This window comes from Antechinus flavipes, chromosome 2, assembly GCF_016432865.1.
Source record: "Antechinus flavipes isolate AdamAnt ecotype Samford, QLD, Australia chromosome 2, AdamAnt_v2, whole genome shotgun sequence".
NCBI lineage: Eukaryota > Metazoa > Chordata > Mammalia > Dasyuromorphia > Dasyuridae > Antechinus > Antechinus flavipes.
The window spans coordinates 598,008,410-598,029,900 of NC_067399.1; the positions used below are offsets into that span (position 1 = coordinate 598,008,410).

Consider the following 21,491-nt stretch of genomic DNA (forward strand, 5'->3'; position numbering starts at 1 on the left):
AATCCACATGATTCTACACATGGACATCACTGGATGATTAACCTCAAAATCATAATGATTATACATTTTTGCAGCCAAAAGTGAAGAATCTCTATATATCAGTTAAAAAAAGGTCTGCTTGTTTCTATGAAAGAGAAGTGATAGATTTAAGTAATTAAATTTGGTAGATAAAAGTGCTTGAAAAACTATAAACAGATTTATAACATCATGTAGGAGGCAGCAACGAGTAAATTTTAAAGAAAAAGAAGAGCAAGAAAGCAAAATGCCTTGTCTCAAGAGGCTTTACAAATAACTGAAGAAAGAAGTAAAAGATAGGCCCAAATAAATCAGAATCCCAATAGACTGGAAAAGACAGGAGATCTCTTCAAAATTAAGAGATATCAAGGGAATGTTTCAAGCAAAAATGAATATGATAAAAGTATAAGAGATCAAGAAGAGGAAGAAAAAATATACAGAACTATATAAACTTCTTCAACAAACATTAAGTGCTTACTATACACTAGGCACTATTAGGAGGCATAGCTAGGGCCTCATAATTCACTTAATCCTTCCCACTCCCCCCCACAAATATCCTGCTCCCCCTTTTCCCTGACTCTGGAGTCAAGCTTCTCTACATACAATCCTAAAAAAAACCAAAAAAAAAAAAACAAAAAAAACAAAAAAAAAAAAAAAAAAAAACCACCTTAATATTTCAGCTTCTTTTATTTTAGCAAACATCTCTCGGACATCATACAAAAGACACTGTACTAAGCAGCAGGGCAACAAACCAGATTTTACATTTTATTGGGAGTGGGAAGACGAGATGGAGCTACAAAAAGGCCACTAATTAGCTAAAACAAGGTAATTTGAAAAGGCTGAGAACACTAACTCAAGCAATGAGGAGGGAGAATCAGGAAAGATTCTGCTCTAGAGGAACCACCTAAAACTGAGCCTTAAAAGAAGTTTACTCATCTAAGAGAGGGGAATGGGGAGGAAGTATATTCCAGACATGAAGGCCCAAAGACCTGCCAGGAAATGCCTCATTCAAGGAAAGCAAGTAAGCTGTTTTACATTTTTTAAGTAAGTAAAGTAACATGAAATAAATTTTCAAAATTGATTTGCAGCCAGATTATGGAAATACTTTTATTCTGTGGTGAGAAGGATCCAGAACAACTTAATTCTTGTTAATCTCTTGCTCAGGAAGAATCTATTTAATTTTAACTAAAAAGATAGATAGCTATCTATTTGAATGATTTAATCAAATATTCATGTTACATTCAGGTTATAAATTATAATGAAGAGAAGATGATTTAAAAACAATTTACTTATTTTATTTAGGTTCATTGAAAGGGAAAGTAATATGTCTTTAAAACATCGAGAAAATAAAGTCTATTTTTCAAAATTGAATCAGTCAAAAGGCTACATAGCTTCCTTGTTACCTAACTAATGACTAGAATTTCAAGAATAGAATGAAAACGCATTTCCAAAAAAAAAAAAAAAATTCATGCCACAGAAGCAAATTAAGAGATGATGATCTGCTGATTTTTCTTGTACAGCATGACAAATAGCATATATGTTTAACTTATAATGGAATGCTTGTTGTCTAAGGGAGGAAGGGAGACGGGGGGGAGAGAGAAGGGAGCAGGAGAGGAGAAAAATTTGGAACATAAGGTTTTGCAAAGGTAATACTGCAAACTATCTTTGTATGTATTTGGGAAAAAATATTTAAAAGAAAAAAAAGATGATAATCTCATATCAAAATTCAACACTGGATTTCCTTTAAATAACATATTTACAACACAAAAGTAGTACAAAAAGTTTCATTTACCACAAATTTTCAGTAGTGATTTAAAATAAAACAACGTAAAGACAACATACATATTGTTAAATAAAAGTCCAATCAAGAATCTCTTGGGTTTAAATTCCTATTGTATGTTAAATTCTCCAAAAATATGTCATATATATATTCCATAACAAATTTCATAATGAGGAAAATATTTATTTTTCAAACCAACTATATAAGTGGCTCTACTTTACTTACTGAAAAGATACACAACTGTAAACATGGATAAAATGAATGTCTTTTTTTCCTTCAAGAACTTTAAGTATTGCTATCATTTTTATATGAATGTATATATTAACACATGCTCAAGAGGGAATACTGAGAATCATGCCTATAGCAGACTAATACTTTCTCTGCTTTTGATAGTAACTTTGATAAGGCCACAAGTTATTTCTCTACCTCTATGAGAATAGGGATTTTACTCATAGAAGTTAGTAGTACTTCCTCCAATAAAATGTAAATGAAAAGTTAACAATTCAATATTTGCCCAAACCTGAACATTAATGAGACTATTTATGGCCTGTTCTATACAGGAAAGCATTCATTCCCTAATGAAATTGCAGGACAGCAAGCAGGCAGGCTAGGAGCAACCATTTGTTAAGCACTTACTTAAGGGTGATACAAATATAAGCAAAAAGCCAGTCTCTTCCTTCAAAAAGGTAACATTTTATTGGAAGAAGATGACAATTAAAAAAAAAAAGAAAGAAAGAAAGAAAAGAAAGCTGGAAAGGGAGTAGGGGAGTTTAAGGGAATATTTACCTGCACAGTGAGGATATTAAAAAAGTACCCTCCCCCCCAAAAAATGGCCATATCTCTAAAAAATTTGCAACCTTATATACATATAAAAAATATCAACCTTCATAAAATATAAGATTGTCTCCTGTCTTCAAATCTAAAAATTCTGTGGCCCTTGTGGAAACACAGTAAACTTTATTCGGCAGGTCATAAGTTAATAAGTATATAAATATATATAAATACACATTATATTATATATATATAAATACACACATATGATATAACCTATTAATGGTTTAAGGTTGGAAAAGTGCTTTACATTTATCACAATTTCTCTTAAGGTAGCTGCTATGTTTATTCCCATTTTTTAGTTATGGCAACTAAAGCTAAAAAATGTTTTAAGTAACTTGCCCTCGGTCACACAATCCGACTCTTAAGGCAGGATTCAAATTCAGATCTTTGCTACATCCAAATTCAGCATTTTATCAACTACATTATCTGGCTTTTTGAGTATTTTCTGTTCCCCAGAATTATTCACTGGCATTACAAACTTCCAGATATAAAATCTTGATATATCTTCAGTATCAAAAACGATAAAAATATATACCATATATTTTAGTTTTGAATGCATTTTATAGTATCTTGATTTTTAAAAGGGCAGTATTAAAGATATAACAGGTATTTTAATTAAATCAAAAGATTCCATTTACCAAATATACTAATTTTTTTTTAAATAAAAGTTTATTTTATTTACTACCCTATTGATACAATATGATAATTGGTTCCATAATTGCCTGAAGGAACGAAAGTAGCTAAAAAACTGTTAGAGAGTAAGTGATAAGAAAGAGGGCAAAGTTCCATAGCTTCCTGGGTAAAAATTGATATAAAGTTATTGATCTGTTTGTAAAACATAAGTGTACATAATGTCAAAATTAACAACATTTAAGTTAGGTTGGAAAAGAGTCTTTACCAATTAAGTTCATGAATTTTGTGACCTATATAGTTGAGCTGTGAGTACATTTTTTAGAATAGAAATGATGACATGATGGTTTGGATTGAGATCTATACTCATACACAGAGTACCCACAGGTATCAAGATACATTTCACCAAAAACAGAAAGTAACTTCAAAGTCATTATATTTATGGTCAAAAGATAACCAAAGGGAAAATACAAAAATATTTCTTTTCCTCTTGAAAATTAAATACAAATTAAAACTTTATGTTAGTAGTTGTCAAATATTTTGTTATTAATTTGAAGTCTTCTTATTCCTTAACTATACCAACTTTACCATATACTCTTTGATCCCAAGACATTGGCCTCCTTCCTGCTTCTGACAATAGTTAGATACCTCACCTCTCAAATTCTAGAATTTTCTCTTATTGTCTCAACAGTTCCCCAAACTGTTCCTCCTCATCTCTACCTCCTAAGTTTCCTGGCTTCTTTCAGGTGACAATTAAACTCTACTTTCTGTACAAAGTCTTTCCTGATTGATTCCCCAATTATGCTAATGTTTTATTGATCATCTTTAATTTCTCGTCTATATTTCATGTATGTTTTTGAACTGTAGCTTCTTGATAGGAAGGATTTTTATCTGCATAATGTCTGGCACATAGTAGGTGCTTAATAAGTGCTTTTTTTTTTTTTTTTGACTGAATGCTGATCCTTTTTTGAATTCATGAGGAATCTTATAGAAAGATGATCTTTTCTGTATGGTTTGTGTTTTGTTATTGATGTTGAGAAAAACTTGTACTACTTGTACTACCATCAAGCATATGAAGAAGTGCTGTAAAGCACTTTTGATTACAGAAATGCAAAATTAAAACAATTCTAAGGTACCACCTCGTACCTCTCATGTTGGCTAGTATGACAAAAATGGAACATGCTGAATAAGGAGATGAAAAATGGGACATGCTTTGTTGGTGGAGCTGTGAAGTGAACCATTCTGGTTATAAATATATAAAATATATTTATATGTGTGTGTGTGTGTATGTATATGAATATCCCTTTGATTTCCAATTCTTTAAAAGAATTGGAAATCAAAGGGATATTCATCATTTGGGCATTGGCTAAATATGTTCTAGTATATGATTATAATGGAATATAATAAGAAATGACGAACAGGAAGATTTCAGAAAAACCTTGACTTACATGAACTGATGCAGAATGAAGTGAGCAGAACTGGGACAGCACTGCATGGAATAATAGCAATGCTATATTATCGACTTTGATTGACTTAGCTGTTCTCAGAAATACAATAAGCTAAGACAATCCCGAAGAACTAATGATGAAGCATTACTATCCATCTCCAGAGAAAGAACTGATATTGTTTGAATTATTGAAATATGCTAATTTTTTTATCTGATTCTTGCACAAAATAACTAATATGGAAATGTTTTACACGATTGCATATGTGTAACATATTTGAATGCTTACTGTCACAGGAAGGGGGAAAGGATAGAATTTGGAAATGCTAAAAAAAAAAAAAATTGTTCTAATTTTAACTGAGGGAAAAATAAAATATGAAAAAAAAAAAAAAGGTATAGTAAAATGAAGAGAGTGAGAGAGTGAGAACACCCAAAGGGTCAGTCACCAAGTTCATTTTTTTAAAACTGTATCAGCAGATTCTTTAGAAGACTCCTAAAAAGCAAGTATGTTTTAGAAGACACGAAAAGAGTATTAGTTGTACTTTTTAAAAATCTCTTATGGCAGGAAATAGTCTATAAAGATGTATACAAGTATATCTCAACATGACTACTTCAGGTTCTCTCCTGACATTTTTCTTTCTAAAGGATATTTTTTTGTCATCAGAATTGTGTCTTTTTTCTCCAAAAGTAAATAAGAACTAAACTTAAAAATGATCTCCACCATAAATATACATTTCCTTAAGAATATTAGCCAATGGGAAATGAATATAAACTGCTTGCATTTTTGTTTTTCTTCCCGGGTTATTTATACCTTCTGAATCCAATTCTCCCTGTGCAACAAGGGAACTGTTTGGTTCTGCACACATATATTGTATCTAGGATATACTGTAACCTATTTAACATGTATAGGACTGCTTGCCATCTGGGGGAGGGGGTGAAGGGAGGGAGAGACAAAATCTGAACAGAAGTGAGTGCTAGGGATAATGTTGTAAAAAATTAGCCTGGCATGGGTTCTGTCAATAAAAAGTTATTTAAAAATAAAAAAGAATATTAGCCAAATCTTGCTCTGTAAATAGAAACTTTAAGTAATTAATATTCATGTCATGGTTTGGTTTAGTCATGTCTGACTTTCATGACATTAGGGGTTTCTTGGCAAAAATACTGGATTGGTTTGTCATTTCCTTCTTTAGCTCATTTTATAGATGAGGAACTGAAGCAAACAGTGTTAAATGACTTGATCAGAGTCAACAGAGCTAAAAAATATCTAAGGCCTGATCTGAACTCGGGGAAATGAGACTTCTTGACCCAGTCCAGTATTCTATCCACTGCTCCCTAAGCTATCCATGTCATGAGTAGCTTGTATATTCTTTGTTTTTTTGTGTGTGTGTGTGTGTGTGTGTGTGTGTGTGTGTGTGTGTGTGTGTGTAAGAGAGAGAGAAAGAGAGAGAGAGAGAGAGAGATTGGTAACTTTGCTATCTTAACACAATTTATCTTAAAAAAAAATAAAGATTATTAGAGAACAGGTACTTTGTATAATATCCTCAAGGAATGCTGACTAGAGGTATAAGCTTATTAAATGTATATAAATTTGTGATCTTAAGAGGTTCAATCCTTTCATTTAATATAAAGGAAAATGAGTTTAGATGTTTTTTTCAAGGATATAGAGAGTCTAAATAACTAGTACATTCAAGATTTAACTTCAGATTCTCTATTATGCTATGGTGGCAGTAGCAGTGATGGTGGTGGTGGTAAAGATGATGATTCATTCAATGAATGTAAACTATTTGTAAGAGCTGTTCTGATTTTTATCTGTCTCCTTTGCCTTCAACAGTGCTTGACAAATGAATAAATGTTGAATAAATCAAGATGGAGGCAAAGAATTCTTTATTAGCTGCATAAAATATTTTCAAAATGTTAAAATAAATGGAGTTTCTCAACCTCTATTACTAATACTTTTCTTTTCAAATCATGAGTCAGTGCCAACTAATGTAGCCCTCGTTAAAATCCCTGATCCTTTTTAAAAACTATTTCCAATTAACAAATTCATTATTAAAATTTAATTCTCTCAGAATTAAAATGTTGACAACATTAAACTGTTAATATAACCTCCTCCACTGTTATTACTTAATAATTTTTTGCTATGTTATCTTCTACATCAGTGTAATTAACAATAGTCTGCTTACAGGAAGATAATGCTACTGGAATGAACACTAAACAGGGCAAAAATTTAAAAATGCAGCAGAGATAGAGCATATATAGTTCAGTATTAATCTTTATTTAGATTAGAATACTCTTTATTTAGATTAGAACTTTTTTAATCATGAAAAAGTTGTGATGAGACTGATATTTCAAGAGCAGAAAGAGCCATGTCCTTTCATGCAGACAAATACTTCAAATTTTAGCAACTATTTTCCATATAAAACAAAAGAGAAGAAACATACACAAGACAGCATAGTAATCTTTATGTATTTTGTCTATCTTTTTAAGAACACCATTTTTGTAGCATTCTACAATTAAAAGAATGAAGTTAAACTAGTAAAAAAAACAGTAAAAGAACTTGTCAAATGTTAATAAGGAACACAAATGAAAACAAAGAAAGCTTCTTTCATAAGTATATGAATATGATTATTTAAAACTATAATTTTATTGACATTTTGTCATCCTTTAATGGTGGGAGTATGACAAATTAACAAACATGAAGTAAAATTACAATTAAAATATAGCAAATATCTTAGTAGATTGAATTACCACTGCAGGATAATTATATTTGACAAAGATTCTAGTTCTCCTACTAAAAAGATAAATCTTTTAAGTTTAAAATTCTAAAGAAAACAAGATCGGGAACCTTTCAGTTATAACTAGGAAGAAAATGAGGGATGGAAATAGCATGTGCCAAGCAAGACAAACCACATCACCAGAGATGTAACTGGTCTAAATATTCTGGAAAGCAATTTGGAAATATGCCCCCAAAGGGCAATCAAATTATGTATAGCCACTACTACATCTGATCTGTATCTGTATCTATATCATAAAAAAAGAAAAAAGGACCTACATATACAAAAAGATTTATAGCAGCTTTCTTTGTAATGGCAAATAATTGGAAATTGACGAGATACTCATCAATTGAAGAATGGCTGAACAAACTGAGGTGTATGATGGAAAACTATTGTGCTATAAGAAATGAACAAGATGCTTTCAGAAAAACCTGGGAAGACTTAAATGAACCGATGCTGAATGATGTGAGCAGAACGAGGAGAATACTCTATAGAGTAACAGCACACACATTGTGTCATTATGATCAGATATGACAGACTTAGCTCTTTTCAGCAATACAATGATTCAAGACAATAACAAAAGATTCATGATGGAAAATGCTAACGCATCCAGAGAAAGAATTATAAAGCCTGAATGTAGATAGAAGCACATTATTTTCAGGTTTTTTGTTTTTTTCTTTCTTGGTCTCTTGAGGAGGGGGGAGGAAAGATAATAAAGATTTAGAACTCTAAAAATCTTATAAAAGAGAATGCTGAAAACTATATTCACATGTAATTGGGGGAAAATAAAATACTTTTTAAATGCAAAAAGGAAAAAAGAGAAAAAAACAAAAAAACAAAAAAACAAAACAAAACAAAAAAACAGCTACCACCATAGGACTTCAGTCTTCCACTGAACTCTGATAAGAGACAATTAATGGACTCTGAGCCGAAGAGCCTTTGGAAAAGCAATCTCCTTCCAGCCCAGCCCCTCCAGCCATCATAAAAGGGAGAAGTCATTTTCCTCATCACCATTAGCAATAACTGCTGACCAATTGTCACCGATAGGCAGATGGATATAGAAGCCCTAAGAGTGGCAGCAATCCTTAAATCAATGGTTGGACTCCTTCTAGTCCCTCACAAATATCATCAAGAAGAGCAATTCTTGCGGGGAAGGGCCAGTCATTCCCATCAGCTGTCACTGACTGCCACATGGGAGAAAGACAATTCAGCCTGACTGAGGCAGCTGGCACCAAGAGGGAGATAAGGGACAGCATGATTGGGTAAGTCAGACCATCTCCACCACTTTGACCACCATTTAAATTGTTCTTTAAATGTTTGATAGAATTTGATCTGTAAATCCATCTGGTCTTGTAATTTTTTTTCTTGAGAATTTAACTTAAAATTTGTCTTCCCAAGATTGAGTTTAAATCATTTCTTATTCTATTAATCTAGGCATTTCACATTTTTGTAAATATGCTTTTTTAATTGGCATATAGTTGGACAAATAACTTGTTTCTTCCTCACTAGTAAGGAATTAGCTTTTTTTCATTTTTGATACTAGTCATTTGGTTTTCTTTTTAAAAATTACATTAGCTAAAAGTTTATTTAATTCTATGTCTTCCCTCAGTAGTTTCTCCTTTTTTTATTAATGTTTTTTTTTTATTATATGTTAATCTATTCTGATTTTCAGATTTCTATTCAGCTGCTTCATTAAGGGTTTTTATTGCTTTTCTGTTCCTCTACTTATATATCCAATTACTTATTTATTCTTTTATTGATAAAATTGCTTACAAATTTTCACTTAAGAATTCCTTTGGCTATATCCCCAAAGATATGTTGTCTTTAATTATTGTCATTATCATTAATAAAAATGATTACATCCCAGTGGATTTGTTTCACTGCTGTCATTATCATTAATGGAAATATTTCTAATGTTTTCTCTATAACCCACTTATTCCTTGTCCCTTCAGCTTATGCTTACATTGCATTCTTTTGAAGACTTTTCTTTGTTCTTTGTTCTTCTAGATACACTTCCACTTACTAATGTCCTTCCCAAAAATTAACACACTATTCCAAATAAATTATGACAAGGAAAAGACACTATTGAATTTTCAACTTCCATGTTCTAGACAATGTTGTCTCACTTAATGCAGTCAAAACTCCATCAACTTTTTGAATTGATTATCACATTTTGGACTCATCTATTGAGTCAATGCCCAACCAAAACCCCTAGATTTTTTCATAGCAACAGAGTCAAGATTTACATTCTCTTTTACTTGTAAAGCTGATTTTTTTTTTGGACCTCAGGTTCAAAGCCTAAGGCTTGTTTGTGTCCATTCCATGTGATTAAATTTGAATAGTATTAAAAATCTATTAAGATTTTGTCTAACCAGTATAACATATGAGCTAAACTTCCTAAGTTTACAACTTGCATATTTGATAAATTTGCTATCTTGACTTTCATCTATTGATAAAATATTGAGTCACTGATTAAAATAAATAGGAACAGTACAAATTCTTGATTTGTTTGAGGATAGAGCTATCAAGTTGATATTGAATATTAAAGAAATATTAATACTCTTTGGATCTGGTATCTACTTTTTAAAATTTTTTTCAGTGAACAAAAATCTATTTTCTTTCTCTTACAATTCCTCCAATCCTAGAAGAAAAAAAGGAACAAAACTTTGTAACAAACACATGTCAAGCAAAATTAATTCCTACACTTATATCCCAAAGAAATACTAAAGAAGGGAAAGGGACCTGTATGTGCCAAAATGTTTGTGGCAGCCCTGTTTGTAGTAGCCAGAAACTGGAAACTTAATGATGCCCATCAATTGAAAAATGGTTGGGTAAATTGTGGCATATGAATGTTATGGAATATTATTATTCTGTAAGAAATGACCAGCAGGATGAATATAGAGAAGACTGGCAAGACTTACATGAACTGATGCTAAGTGAAATGAGCAGAACTAGGAGATCATTATACACTTCAACAACGATACTGTGTGAGGATATATTCTGATGGAAGTGGATTTCTTCGACAAAAAGAAGATCTAATTCAGTTTCAATTGATCAATACTAGACAGTAGCAGCTACACTCAAAGAAAGAACACTGGGAAATAATGTAAACTGTTTGCATTTTTATTTTTCTTCCTGGGTTATTTTTACCTTCTGAATCCAACTCTTCCTGTGCAACAAGAGAACTGTTCAGTTCTGCACACATATATTGTATCTAGGATATACTGTGACATATTTAACATGTATAGGACTGCCTGCCATCTATGGGAGGGGGTGGAGGGAAGGAAGGGAAAAGTCAGAACAGAAGGGGATGCAAGGAATAATGTTGTAAAAAAAAAAAAAATTACCCAGGTATGGCTTCTGTCAATAAAAAGTTATAATTATTTAAAAAAAAATTAATTCCCACATTAACTGTCTCATTCTACATAGCCATTCATCATCAGTTCTCATTGTGTTCACAAGAGTTCTTAAATCTTTCAAAGTTATTTGTTTTTAGCACATAAGTAAAAAAAAAAAAAATATTATCCAGGTATGGGTTCTGTCAATAAAAAGTTATAATTATTTAAAAAAAAATTAATTCCCACATTAACTGTGTCTCATTCTACATAGCTGTTCATCATCAGTTCTCATTGTGTTCACAAGAGTTCTTAAATCTTTCGAAGTTATTTGTTTTTAGCACATAGGTAATTCTCTTTATAATGCTTACTTTACTAGGAGTCGATTTACAAGTTTTCCAGTTTCCCTAAAACTGATCTTTGTATTCTTTCTTTCAGGACAAAAGCATTCCATTGTATTCAGAGACCATAATTTGTTGTCATTCCATTAAGGGCCAGAACTTGAAATAAGGTACTAAGTGGAATTGAGAAAACAATGGTTATCTAGTTTAGCAAGGGTCAGTATGACTGATTTAATCTTAAGACAAATAATGGTTTCCTAGAGATATAATGATTGGTTTATACTCAGTGTAGAGCACATAAGCTGGGACTCAGAAAGCCCTTAGTGAAAGAAAGCTTTCAGAAGGCAGAGAAGACAGGTGGGAGCTCAAGCTCTCAGAACCAAGGACAGACATTCATTCGATCTTCAGTCAGGCCACTGGTGGCAGGCTCTCCTCCTACACTTCCCCACTGAGACCAAGGCTGATCTGAAAGGCTCTCCAGAAAGTTGCCCAGCCCCAGGAAGGAGATAATAAAGAATCTGGACTATAAGAAAGCTAACTGGGCCCCAGGAAAGGAGACAAGAGTTTGAAAGAGATAATAAAGGATTTGGATTTTAACCCCAGCTACTCAGATTACTGAGCTGAAATGAAGGTTGCTCCCATAGATCCCAAGAAAACAAAAACAAAGAACATTACAATTCCCCAATTGATGGGCACCTTTGCTGGATCACTTTCTACTTGCTTTAATCACACTGGGCTGTATTAATTAGGCCTACTAGTTGTATTGTTGGGTTAGGAGGGAATGTACAATTTTGTGCGCAGTTCCAAATAACAGAACAGCTGGAGCAACTTCTCTATTTTTTAACCAATACCAAATTATTCTGGTAATGACTCTTTTGTAGTAGTTCTGATACCTAGTACTGCTAAGCTACTTTCCTCCCCATTTTTCTTGTCATTATGTCCCTTGAAATTCATGAATTTTTGTTCCTCCAGATAAACTTTTTTTTCTAGCTCTATAGAGCTATGAGCAATGAATATTTTCCCATTTATTTAAGTCTGTCTTTATTTGTATAAAGGATACTTTGTATTTGTATTTATACAGTTCCTATCTGTGTCTTGGAAGATAAAATCCCATAATGTCCTGTATTAAATAGAATTTGAATTTCTATATCTTCCTCTTGGATTCAGAAATTGCTAATAATTCACACTTCTTACATGTTGCTACTTTGTTGACACTGTTAATTTTTAGTTGCTTTTCTAGATTTATCTAAATAAACTATCTTACCTTCAAAATATGATAATTTTCTTCCCTCTTTGCCTGTATTTTCCCCCAATTTTTCATCTTATTGCTACAGTTAATATTTCTAAACTTATGTCAATTAGTAGAGGGGAAGTGGAGATCCTTGCTTTACTTCTCTTATTACAAAGGCCTCTATGTTTCTACTTCATATGTAATGTTGGCTCTTGGTTTCAGATAGATAATTCTTAATTATTAGATAAAATATAGGTCCATTTCATGTTTTTAGCATTTTTAATAGGAATATTATTATAAGATAATGTTTCTTGTCAAAAGGTCTTGTCTTTCTTCATCTTTTGTCATAATACAATGCACAGAGTGTTCAGAGACCCCAAGCACTTTTGAGGTGAGGGCTTGCTAAGTCAAGGCTGCTCACCCAACTTTAATACCTATCTCTCACCCATTCTCACCTGTGGCTCCATGAAGTTCTAGCATGTGTAGCGGCCACACGCTGGTTAAAATGTCTTGGCAGATGAGCTAAACCAGGTTGAGGATATCTGACAGGCCTCAAAACTCTTGTGAGGGAGTGAGAGGGATGTCTATTCCAAGCGTGTGAAGACTTCTTCTGACCAAATGGGTGGATAAGAACAACTTGTTCCAATGGCCATAAAGGTGGCTGAAGCAAGCGCTGTGGAACACTCAAAGCTTGGTGAGACATTGAAGACGCCAAGGTCATCCACTGCATCCCAAGCCATCGCGAGTCGTCTTGATTTTTGTCTTGCCACTGGACTTGGAAGACTCTGGAAGAGAAAGTGAGGCTGGTAACTTTGTACAACTCTGCCTCACTCAAATCCAATTCATGCTTGTGTCAAGACATCACCCCATGATGTCACTGGTGCTCTTCAAAAACGAAGGATGAACATTAAGTTTTGTTGCCTGTAATTTTTTTATTCTACTGGTAGTTTTTCTAATATTGAACTATCCCCTGCATTCCTAATATACAATCTAACCTGTTCATTATATGTAATCTTTGTGACACATTATTATTTTTAATTTGCTAATACTTTGCACCTCAGCTCTTTTAAAAATTCTTGCTTCATATTTCTTCCAGGAATTCTAGTTGACCTTGTGGCTACTTTTTCTTTGTGTCTTTATAAGTCTGTTGAAGTCATTCTCTTCTTCCAAGTATGTCTTGAATGTCTTTTTGTCTCCATAACAATTCTTAATGGTGGATTTTTTTATGCTATTCATTCTTATAATCTTTCTTCCTAAACTTGAATTTCATGTTAGGGTCCAGTTCTGTGTACTTCTGGAGAAAATATATAAGACTTGTTTAGTCCTGATTTGAATTCTCTGGGTTCCTGCTGCTGTTTTCTTCAAGTATTCTGTGCTTTCTTCTTCAAAGGTCTCACAAACAGCTCAGGCCTATGATCTACAGACTTAAAGTGTGCTCAAATCATTATGATTTTTGGTTTAAACCTGATTACTGTCCTCCTGCATGAGCTTTTGCAAGTTCTTCTGACCAGGGTTTGAGTCTGAGCAACAATGCTGTAGATTTGCCCTTGCCCTACAGCAGGCATTCAGCTAGCTGCAAAATTATTTAAGTTCATAGTGATTGAACTACAGATTTAGCCTTGGTCTGAGTATCCCTCTCTGATTAAAAGGCAAAAATCTAAAATCTGGCTGTAGAATAAGAACCATACAGCTGCTACTTACTTCAATTTCTGTTTTGTAAAGTAAATACACAGCCTCAGGCCCAGGTCAGATGCCCCTTCTTGCAGGTCCTCTCCTCAGTCCATATTAAGTCAGAGCAACAGAGCTATTAGTTGGATTCTGTTCCTTCCACATGCCTAAAGTTAGATCCATTCCCTTCTAGATCCATTATTACCACTTGCTCTAGTTATGGCATAGCTTCATCCGACTTAAAATCAGTATCAATGCCTTCTTGGCTAGAATAGAGGTCTACTATCCAAAGATCTAAGCTAATCTAAGCTGAAAAAATGACTTGTTTTCTTTTTGGATATCCCCCTCACAACTTAAGTTTGTAATTTTTTAAAGATGTTGGAATGGAGTATTTGTGGAGAACTGAGATATACTGATTCTTCACTGTTTCTCTTATTCACCAATCCAAACGACTACACTTTTAGTTTCTATTTATCTATCCTGTTAGCAAGGATAGCATAAGAGACTGTCAAATATTATGCAATAGAGGTAAACCTCATACTCTATTATTTCCCTATCAGAAAAAGAAATGAGGTTATTCTAGCATGGTCTATTCTAAAAGCTATGTTGTCTTTTGATGATTACTACTTTGTTTTCTAGAACTTCACTACTAATTCTTTTAAACATTTTTAAAAAGAATTTCAGCAAGAATTTAGGTTAAATTTACTGAATTACATTTTGCAAGTTTTGCATTCTTCTCCCTATTTTGAAAATTCAAAATTTTACCTTTTATGCTTTTAACACCCATTCTATATGATCTTTCAGAAATCATTAACAATAGCTCCGGACTCAAATCCTTCAGTTCTTTAAATACCTGAGCTTGAAGTAAATCTCAGTCTAACTTCTTAAACTCATCCTCAGCAATGACTACTATCTCCCTACTATTCTTTAGTTTCAACTTCCCGGTTAGACAATTTTTTTGTCTTTTTCCACTACAAAATTATTTTACCTGGAAGAAAAATATTACAAAGAAAGGAAAAGCTGAGTATGTATGCTTTCTCTCAATTTTTTATCATTCCATCTATAAAGCTACTGTCTCAATCCTCTTTTGACCTTCTTTTCCTTGGAACAGTTCTTTCACAATGCTTTGTCATTACCATTTTTGACAATGCTTATCTTCACCTCATACAGAGCTTTAGTTCTATTAAAATTCTTAATATTTTCTGTTATTGCTTTATATTCAGTATTACTTCCTTTGAGTTTGTGTGTGTACATTTATACATATATTTGTAAGATGACTGAATTTCTTCCATATTTACATTGGTTCCTTCCTTTTTCCTTCTTTCTCATCAGAATTATTTCTCTTAGTGTAACCAAATTTCACTTTTAAGAGTTTTTTTCCCATGGGCTGACATATCCTATACATTTCTAGTCAATAGGATACACGATCTTTTCCCTAAATCTTTTAAAATCTGTCCTAAGATCCAGAGTTCATTGTCAGATTTTTTTTTTTTTTTTTTTTTTTTTGGCTTTCTGTTCCTTTATTTCCAGCGCTGGACTTTCTGGGTTCAAATCCCATTCAGATTCTAACTAGCTATGTGGCCAGTCTCATTTTCCTCACTTGTAAACTGGAGATAATAATAATATTTACTTCACAGGTTTGTTGTGAAGATCAAATGATATTTGTAAAGCACTTTGTAAACGTTATTATTATTAATCAACTTGATCTTACCTTTTTCTGTGGAGTTTAGATAGAAATAATACTGAGATGAGGCCTTACCCTGTTATTCTTTTGTATTTAATGTTCTGCAGACAATTATATATGTGAATGAAATAATGCTTTTTGTACTAAAATCAAGTACTGGAACACAGACTCCCTGAAAGTATCTCTAGTACAACTCTAATAGCAGATAGATTAACAGGAATGACAGTTATCTCAGTGTGCTTCCAAGTGATTTTAATTTCTGCTAGATTTCTATATTTTTAAGGCCCTTGGTGTCCACATAGCTTAAAAGTTAGGAGTATTTAGGGGCAGTTAGGTGGTGGATAGAGCACCAGCCCTGAAGTCAGGAAGACCTGAGTTCAAATCACGTCTCAGATACCTGACATTTCCTAATTGTGTGATCCTGGGCAAGTCACAACCCTAATTGCTTCAGGAAAAAAAAAAAAAGTTACTCAGCATAGCAACATCTATTAGACATGTTATTAAATTTTGTAGCTCTGTTTTATCATTAAAGAATAAAAGTTAAGTATGACTTAAAACAAAATATAATACACAAGTTAGCTGAATACTATTTAATTATTGAGAAAATGAACATTCTACTATACTGTCTTGAGTGAAGGACTGTGATGTATGCATTATTGTACATGCTGACAGATTATTCTGTTAAGTTTTGCTGAACTGTTTTCCCCTTTCTTTAAACTTTGTTTCATGGAATGATTTATTAGTATTGGTATATTTTAATTGGTATAGTTAAGGAATAAGAAGACTTCAAATTAATAACAAAATATTTGACAACTACTAATATAAAGTTATAATTTGTATTTATCTAATTTTCAAGAAGAAAAGAAATATTTTTGTATTTTTCCTTTGGTTATCTTTTGACCATAAATATAATGACTTTGAAGTTACTTTCTGTATTTGGTGAAATGTATCTTGATACCTGTGAGTATTTCTTAGATTCTGGATAACAATATCTTTGTTAAGACTGATATTATTTTGTAAATTCTCTCAAATATCAGAGTAACTGACATTCTAATATTGCCCCCAACAGGATTGCTGCTACTTTGAACATACAGTTCTCTTTACAATTTACAATGATTGATTCTGACTTCCAATTAATTAATTTTGGCTGATTAATAATCCTTTGTTCACAATATTATAAAGATCAGGCAAACAAAAATCCTAATTGTTCCTTTAATAACTTATATTTCTATATATAAAATGGCTATTTCCCTCTTCTTAAGGTCACAGTCATTTGTTAGGTATACTCTCTTATAACCGAGGCCTAAACATGCTTTTTAGATGCCAATGAATTGATAACCTAGAATGTATCTATGATTTATATGTAAATATATTTAAAAGTTTCAAATATTTAAAACATTACCATATAACTAAGAAACACATAACTGGATAAAGTAATGTATCTATAAAATCATGTGAAAAGGTTGACTAAATTTATTTGTTAATTGAAATTATTTTAAAAAATACTTAGACAAACTGTACCAAAAATCTTACTTTTATTTTTTTAAGCTACTCATTATTTTTGTGCAATAATGGTAATTGGACAGGGTTTTTCTTGTTGTTCTTGCTTAGAGTATAATTGTTCCAAAGAGAGATAGAAGCTTATCAATACTGTACTCTAAGTCTGAAAATACATCATTTAATTTTGAAAACTAAATTATTTTTCTCTCGTGTCAAATTCTATGTGAAGAATGATTTCTTCTTCCCCCTTCTCCCCCCCCCCCCACCCCAGGTGACATGAGAACTATTAGGAAATCTAATTAGGAAAATTTGTGGTTAAATTTAAAAAACAAAAAATCTTTCTCAGATGATACTTTTAAAAATCCATTAATCTATTAATGCCCAGGAATTTACAGAATGTAGCCAGCCAATGAAATGATGACTAAAACTTTTAGATTTTCAGAGTTAAGTTCCCTTAACAGTAACCAGAACTTTTATGCATAAACTCCCTGGACACTAACTGAAACTTTTATTCTTTGTCATCCTGATACTCATAATAACTTTTCATTAATTGCTCTATTTCCCTGAGGGCTAATTTGTAGATCAACTATTCTATACTCCTGCTGACTCTAATACAAATTGATATGTATATTCTGCAAAATGAAAGGAAAACAAAACAGAATCCTCTAACAAGAAAGTCAAACTTTTGTTAAGTTAGTTTACTGAAAGAGAATGAGAAAACAAACCAAAAAAAAAAAAAAAATCCACAAAAACTGTTGTAAGTCCAATAAACTGATGTGAAAATTTCTCAATTTACAGCACTTGACAGGTGCTAAAAGAAAAGCATCTTTAATTTTAATGTGTTGTTAGGACCTCTTTAGAGAGACTGTACAAGTTATTAACAAGGTCCTCTGAGACAGGAGACGGGTAATTAACAAGACCTATGGAGATATAGTTTAGGTAATTAACGAGCTCTTATGCACTGGACACAGGATAACACATAGAGAATCCAATAGTTAAACGTGAACAGGTTGGTATGACATGATCAGATGTAGAAATCAAGTTCTTTTCAGGTCCCTGATAAGACTTTTAAAAAATGCTTCTTAAATTGATATTCCTTGTAATAGAATGATTCTTATAAATCAGTATCCAAGTTTTAAAATTATTTCAATAGAATTTAATTTTGATTTGACATCTAGAAGAATAGTAGGGGAGCCTATACATGTGTAAACTTAGTAGTCTTAATTAATCATCCACTGAATGCTGTTTGAGAAACATTCCATATTTAAAAACAGAAAAAACAAAATTTTCCATTTGTTTAAGTATGTTGCCATCTCTATAGCTGGTAGGGTGATCTACCTTTGGATTCTAAATTAAATCACAATACACAGTCCCTGACAGTATCAATACTAAAAAGTGACTGTGTCATAATTCTGTCTTAGATCTAGATTTTGTATAAAAATATCATGAGGATCTCTTGGTCCCAAAGCCTTGCAGATCTATGCTCTACAATAGCAAGATGTTTAAGGCTAAAGTTGGGGAGGGGGTTTTACCTCTGAAAGAAATATCCAGAAATCTGATCTGCTATTCAAAATGCATAAGAGACATATGATAAACCCAATTTTGATATTTTGTTCTGTGTCTAGCCTGTTATAGCTAGAAGTCCAATTGCATAGCCATCTCTTTTCCCATTGCTTTTTGTGGAAATAATCTGATTCCAGGAACTGAGGATGGAACAAATCAGTGTTCTATACCTAAAGAGTTATACATATTTTCTTTACAGTACTAGAGTAATTCAAACTACTCATTTTAGATTTTTCCTCTATATTTAATTATATTCTAATTTTGCTAGGTTTATGCAAACAGAAATAACTCAAAATTCAAACATATATAAGTTTCTAAACAATAGCTTATCCTTTATATGGCATTATTCTCCATATTTTGGGTTTTTTTTTAATTGGAATTTTATTTTAAAAGGCTTCCCTCTCACACTTTCTGTCTCAGTTTTTTTCTTTTAATAAAGCCTTTAGATTTTTTCCATTTTCCATTTCTTCTTTTCTACTGTATTTTTTCTTTTCTTTTACTTTATCTGTACTTTTTTGATTTTACATCGTCATCTTTACTAAATACTTCCTTTCCACACCTCCTATTTAGCTGTCACATATATATATGAAACAACTTTACAGTAGAGGAAAAGGATCAACATATCATTCCTTATCTGATAGTATATGCAACATTCTGTACTTATCCTACATCCTTGAAGGAGATGAGGGAACAAGTTTTTTCAATATTTTTTCAGTATTACACTTGGTCATTACAATTACCTAAGGTCCATTTTGACCCCCTCCCCCCTCCTCCCTCCAATTTACATTGCTGTAGGTTTTCTGTGTGTTCTTTTCTGGTTCTGCTTTTTCATCCTGCATTAACTTAGGTTTTCCCATAATTCTCTGAATTCTCATCACCATTTCTTACTGTAGAGTACTATTACATTACAGTCATGTACTGTGTATTGTTTAGCCATCTCCCAGTTGTCAAATACTTTGTTTCTAGTTTTTTGTAACCATGAATAAGTGTTACTATATATGGGACCACTTTTCAGAATATGGACATTTTAGTCACTTTTTCTTACAGTTTGGTTGTACCAATTCAATTGGAGCAATGCTATAGTATGCCTGCCTTTTTATAGCTCCCCTGACACAGATTTTTTTCCAAATCTCTTGTCATCTATGCCAGCTTGTTGGCTGAAGAGATGAAATTTCAGTTTTAATTTGCATGTGCTATTATTGGTAATTCAAGGCAGTCTTTCAAAAGGGGACCTATTCATATCTTTGACAATTTAGACACTGGTAAATGATTTTCAATCTTATATGTCTGTTAATTTCCACATACCTTGCATAACACACCCTATCACAGATATGTGATGCAAAGATTTTTTTCACTCTACATTTTCCCTAATACTACATTATTTTCATTCATGCAAAAGTTTTCTAGATTCATAAACTAGGAATTATTTTATCTTCTGTATGCACCTCTATTTGAATGGATGAAGCACTTATAAGGAAACCAGTGGTAAATGCTAAGCATTCCACAAAGAAAATTAAGACAGGCCCTGTTCTCAAGGAATTCACATTGTAATAGTGGAGAACACTACCTATGGGAAGTTTTCAGCCAAATCTCTTAATCTTTGATGTACAGCCTCCTTAATATCATTTTTGTTGCTAAAAATAATTTACCAATTTCTGATGGTGAATTATTTAACAATACTAAGAATTTAGTGGGAAGTGGGAAGAACTTTCCTTTCTGTACAGAAACAGAATCTCTATACAGGCTACTTCCCAGAATGATGGCTGAAGGTAATGAGACATAAACAGTGCTATTTCCTTCATCAAAATTTGAGTGAAAATGGTGGTCAGAGTGGTGGAGATGGTCTGACTTTGCTAATACATGCTCCCCTCCATCTCTCTCTCGGAGTGTCTACTACTTCAGCCAAGCTGGCTTGTCTACCCCACATGTGGCAGTTTTCAGAGGAAAAAAATCCAAGTAATCAATGGCCACATGAAAAAATTTTTGAAATTTTGAAAATAACTACAGATTTGTACATCAAAATAACTCTGAGCTTTTGCCTCAAGATCCATCAGATTGAAAAAGATGACCAAAAAAGAAAATAATAAATATTGGAGGAGCTATGGGAAAACAAGTATATTATTCCATTGTTGGGGAAGCTATGAATTGGCCCAGTCATTTGGAAAGCAATTTGGAATTATTTATATAACTACTAAATAGCTATAAAACTGTGTATAACATTTGCCTTAATAATCAATAACCCTACATCTATAGTCTGAAGAGATCAAAGAATGTGGAAAAGGACTCATATATACAAAAATATTTTTATGCCAACAATAAATTAAAAAACAAAAAAATGTGTATCAAGGAATATCTTAACAAATCATGATTTATGATTTGATAAAATGTTATTGTACTATAAGCAATGGTGAAGGAGATGGTTTCAGAGAAACTTGGGACTTGTATAGAATGATGCAGGGTGAAGTCAGGAGAACAGTTTATACAGTAATAACAATTTGGGAAACATTCAGAAATTTTAATTAAACATAATAACCAAATACAATTTCAGAGAATTCATAGTAAACATGCAACCTATCTACTAAACAAGTGATAGACTCAGAGATCACACAAACTTTTTTTTTTTTTTAAAAGACATGGCCAATTAGGAAATTTGTTGTTTCACTATTCATGTTTGTACGTGTAATTTTGTTTC

At 32.4% G+C, this 21,491-nt stretch overlaps 1 protein-coding gene across 2 annotated transcripts in view; it reads right to left on the reverse strand.

The window, feature by feature from the left end:
* Positions 1-21,491, reverse strand: part of RAB11FIP2 (RAB11 family interacting protein 2) — a 70,628-nt gene that overhangs the window by 33,308 nt on the left and 15,829 nt on the right. The window contains exon 4 of one of the 2 annotated variants that reach the window (XM_051981520.1): positions 12,840-13,169. The exons of the other annotated variant lie outside the window; for it this stretch is intronic. Coding sequence (XP_051837480.1) covers positions 12,840-13,169 — 330 coding nt within the window. The remainder of the gene's footprint in view (positions 1-12,839; positions 13,170-21,491) is intronic. 2 annotated transcript variants of the gene reach the window in all.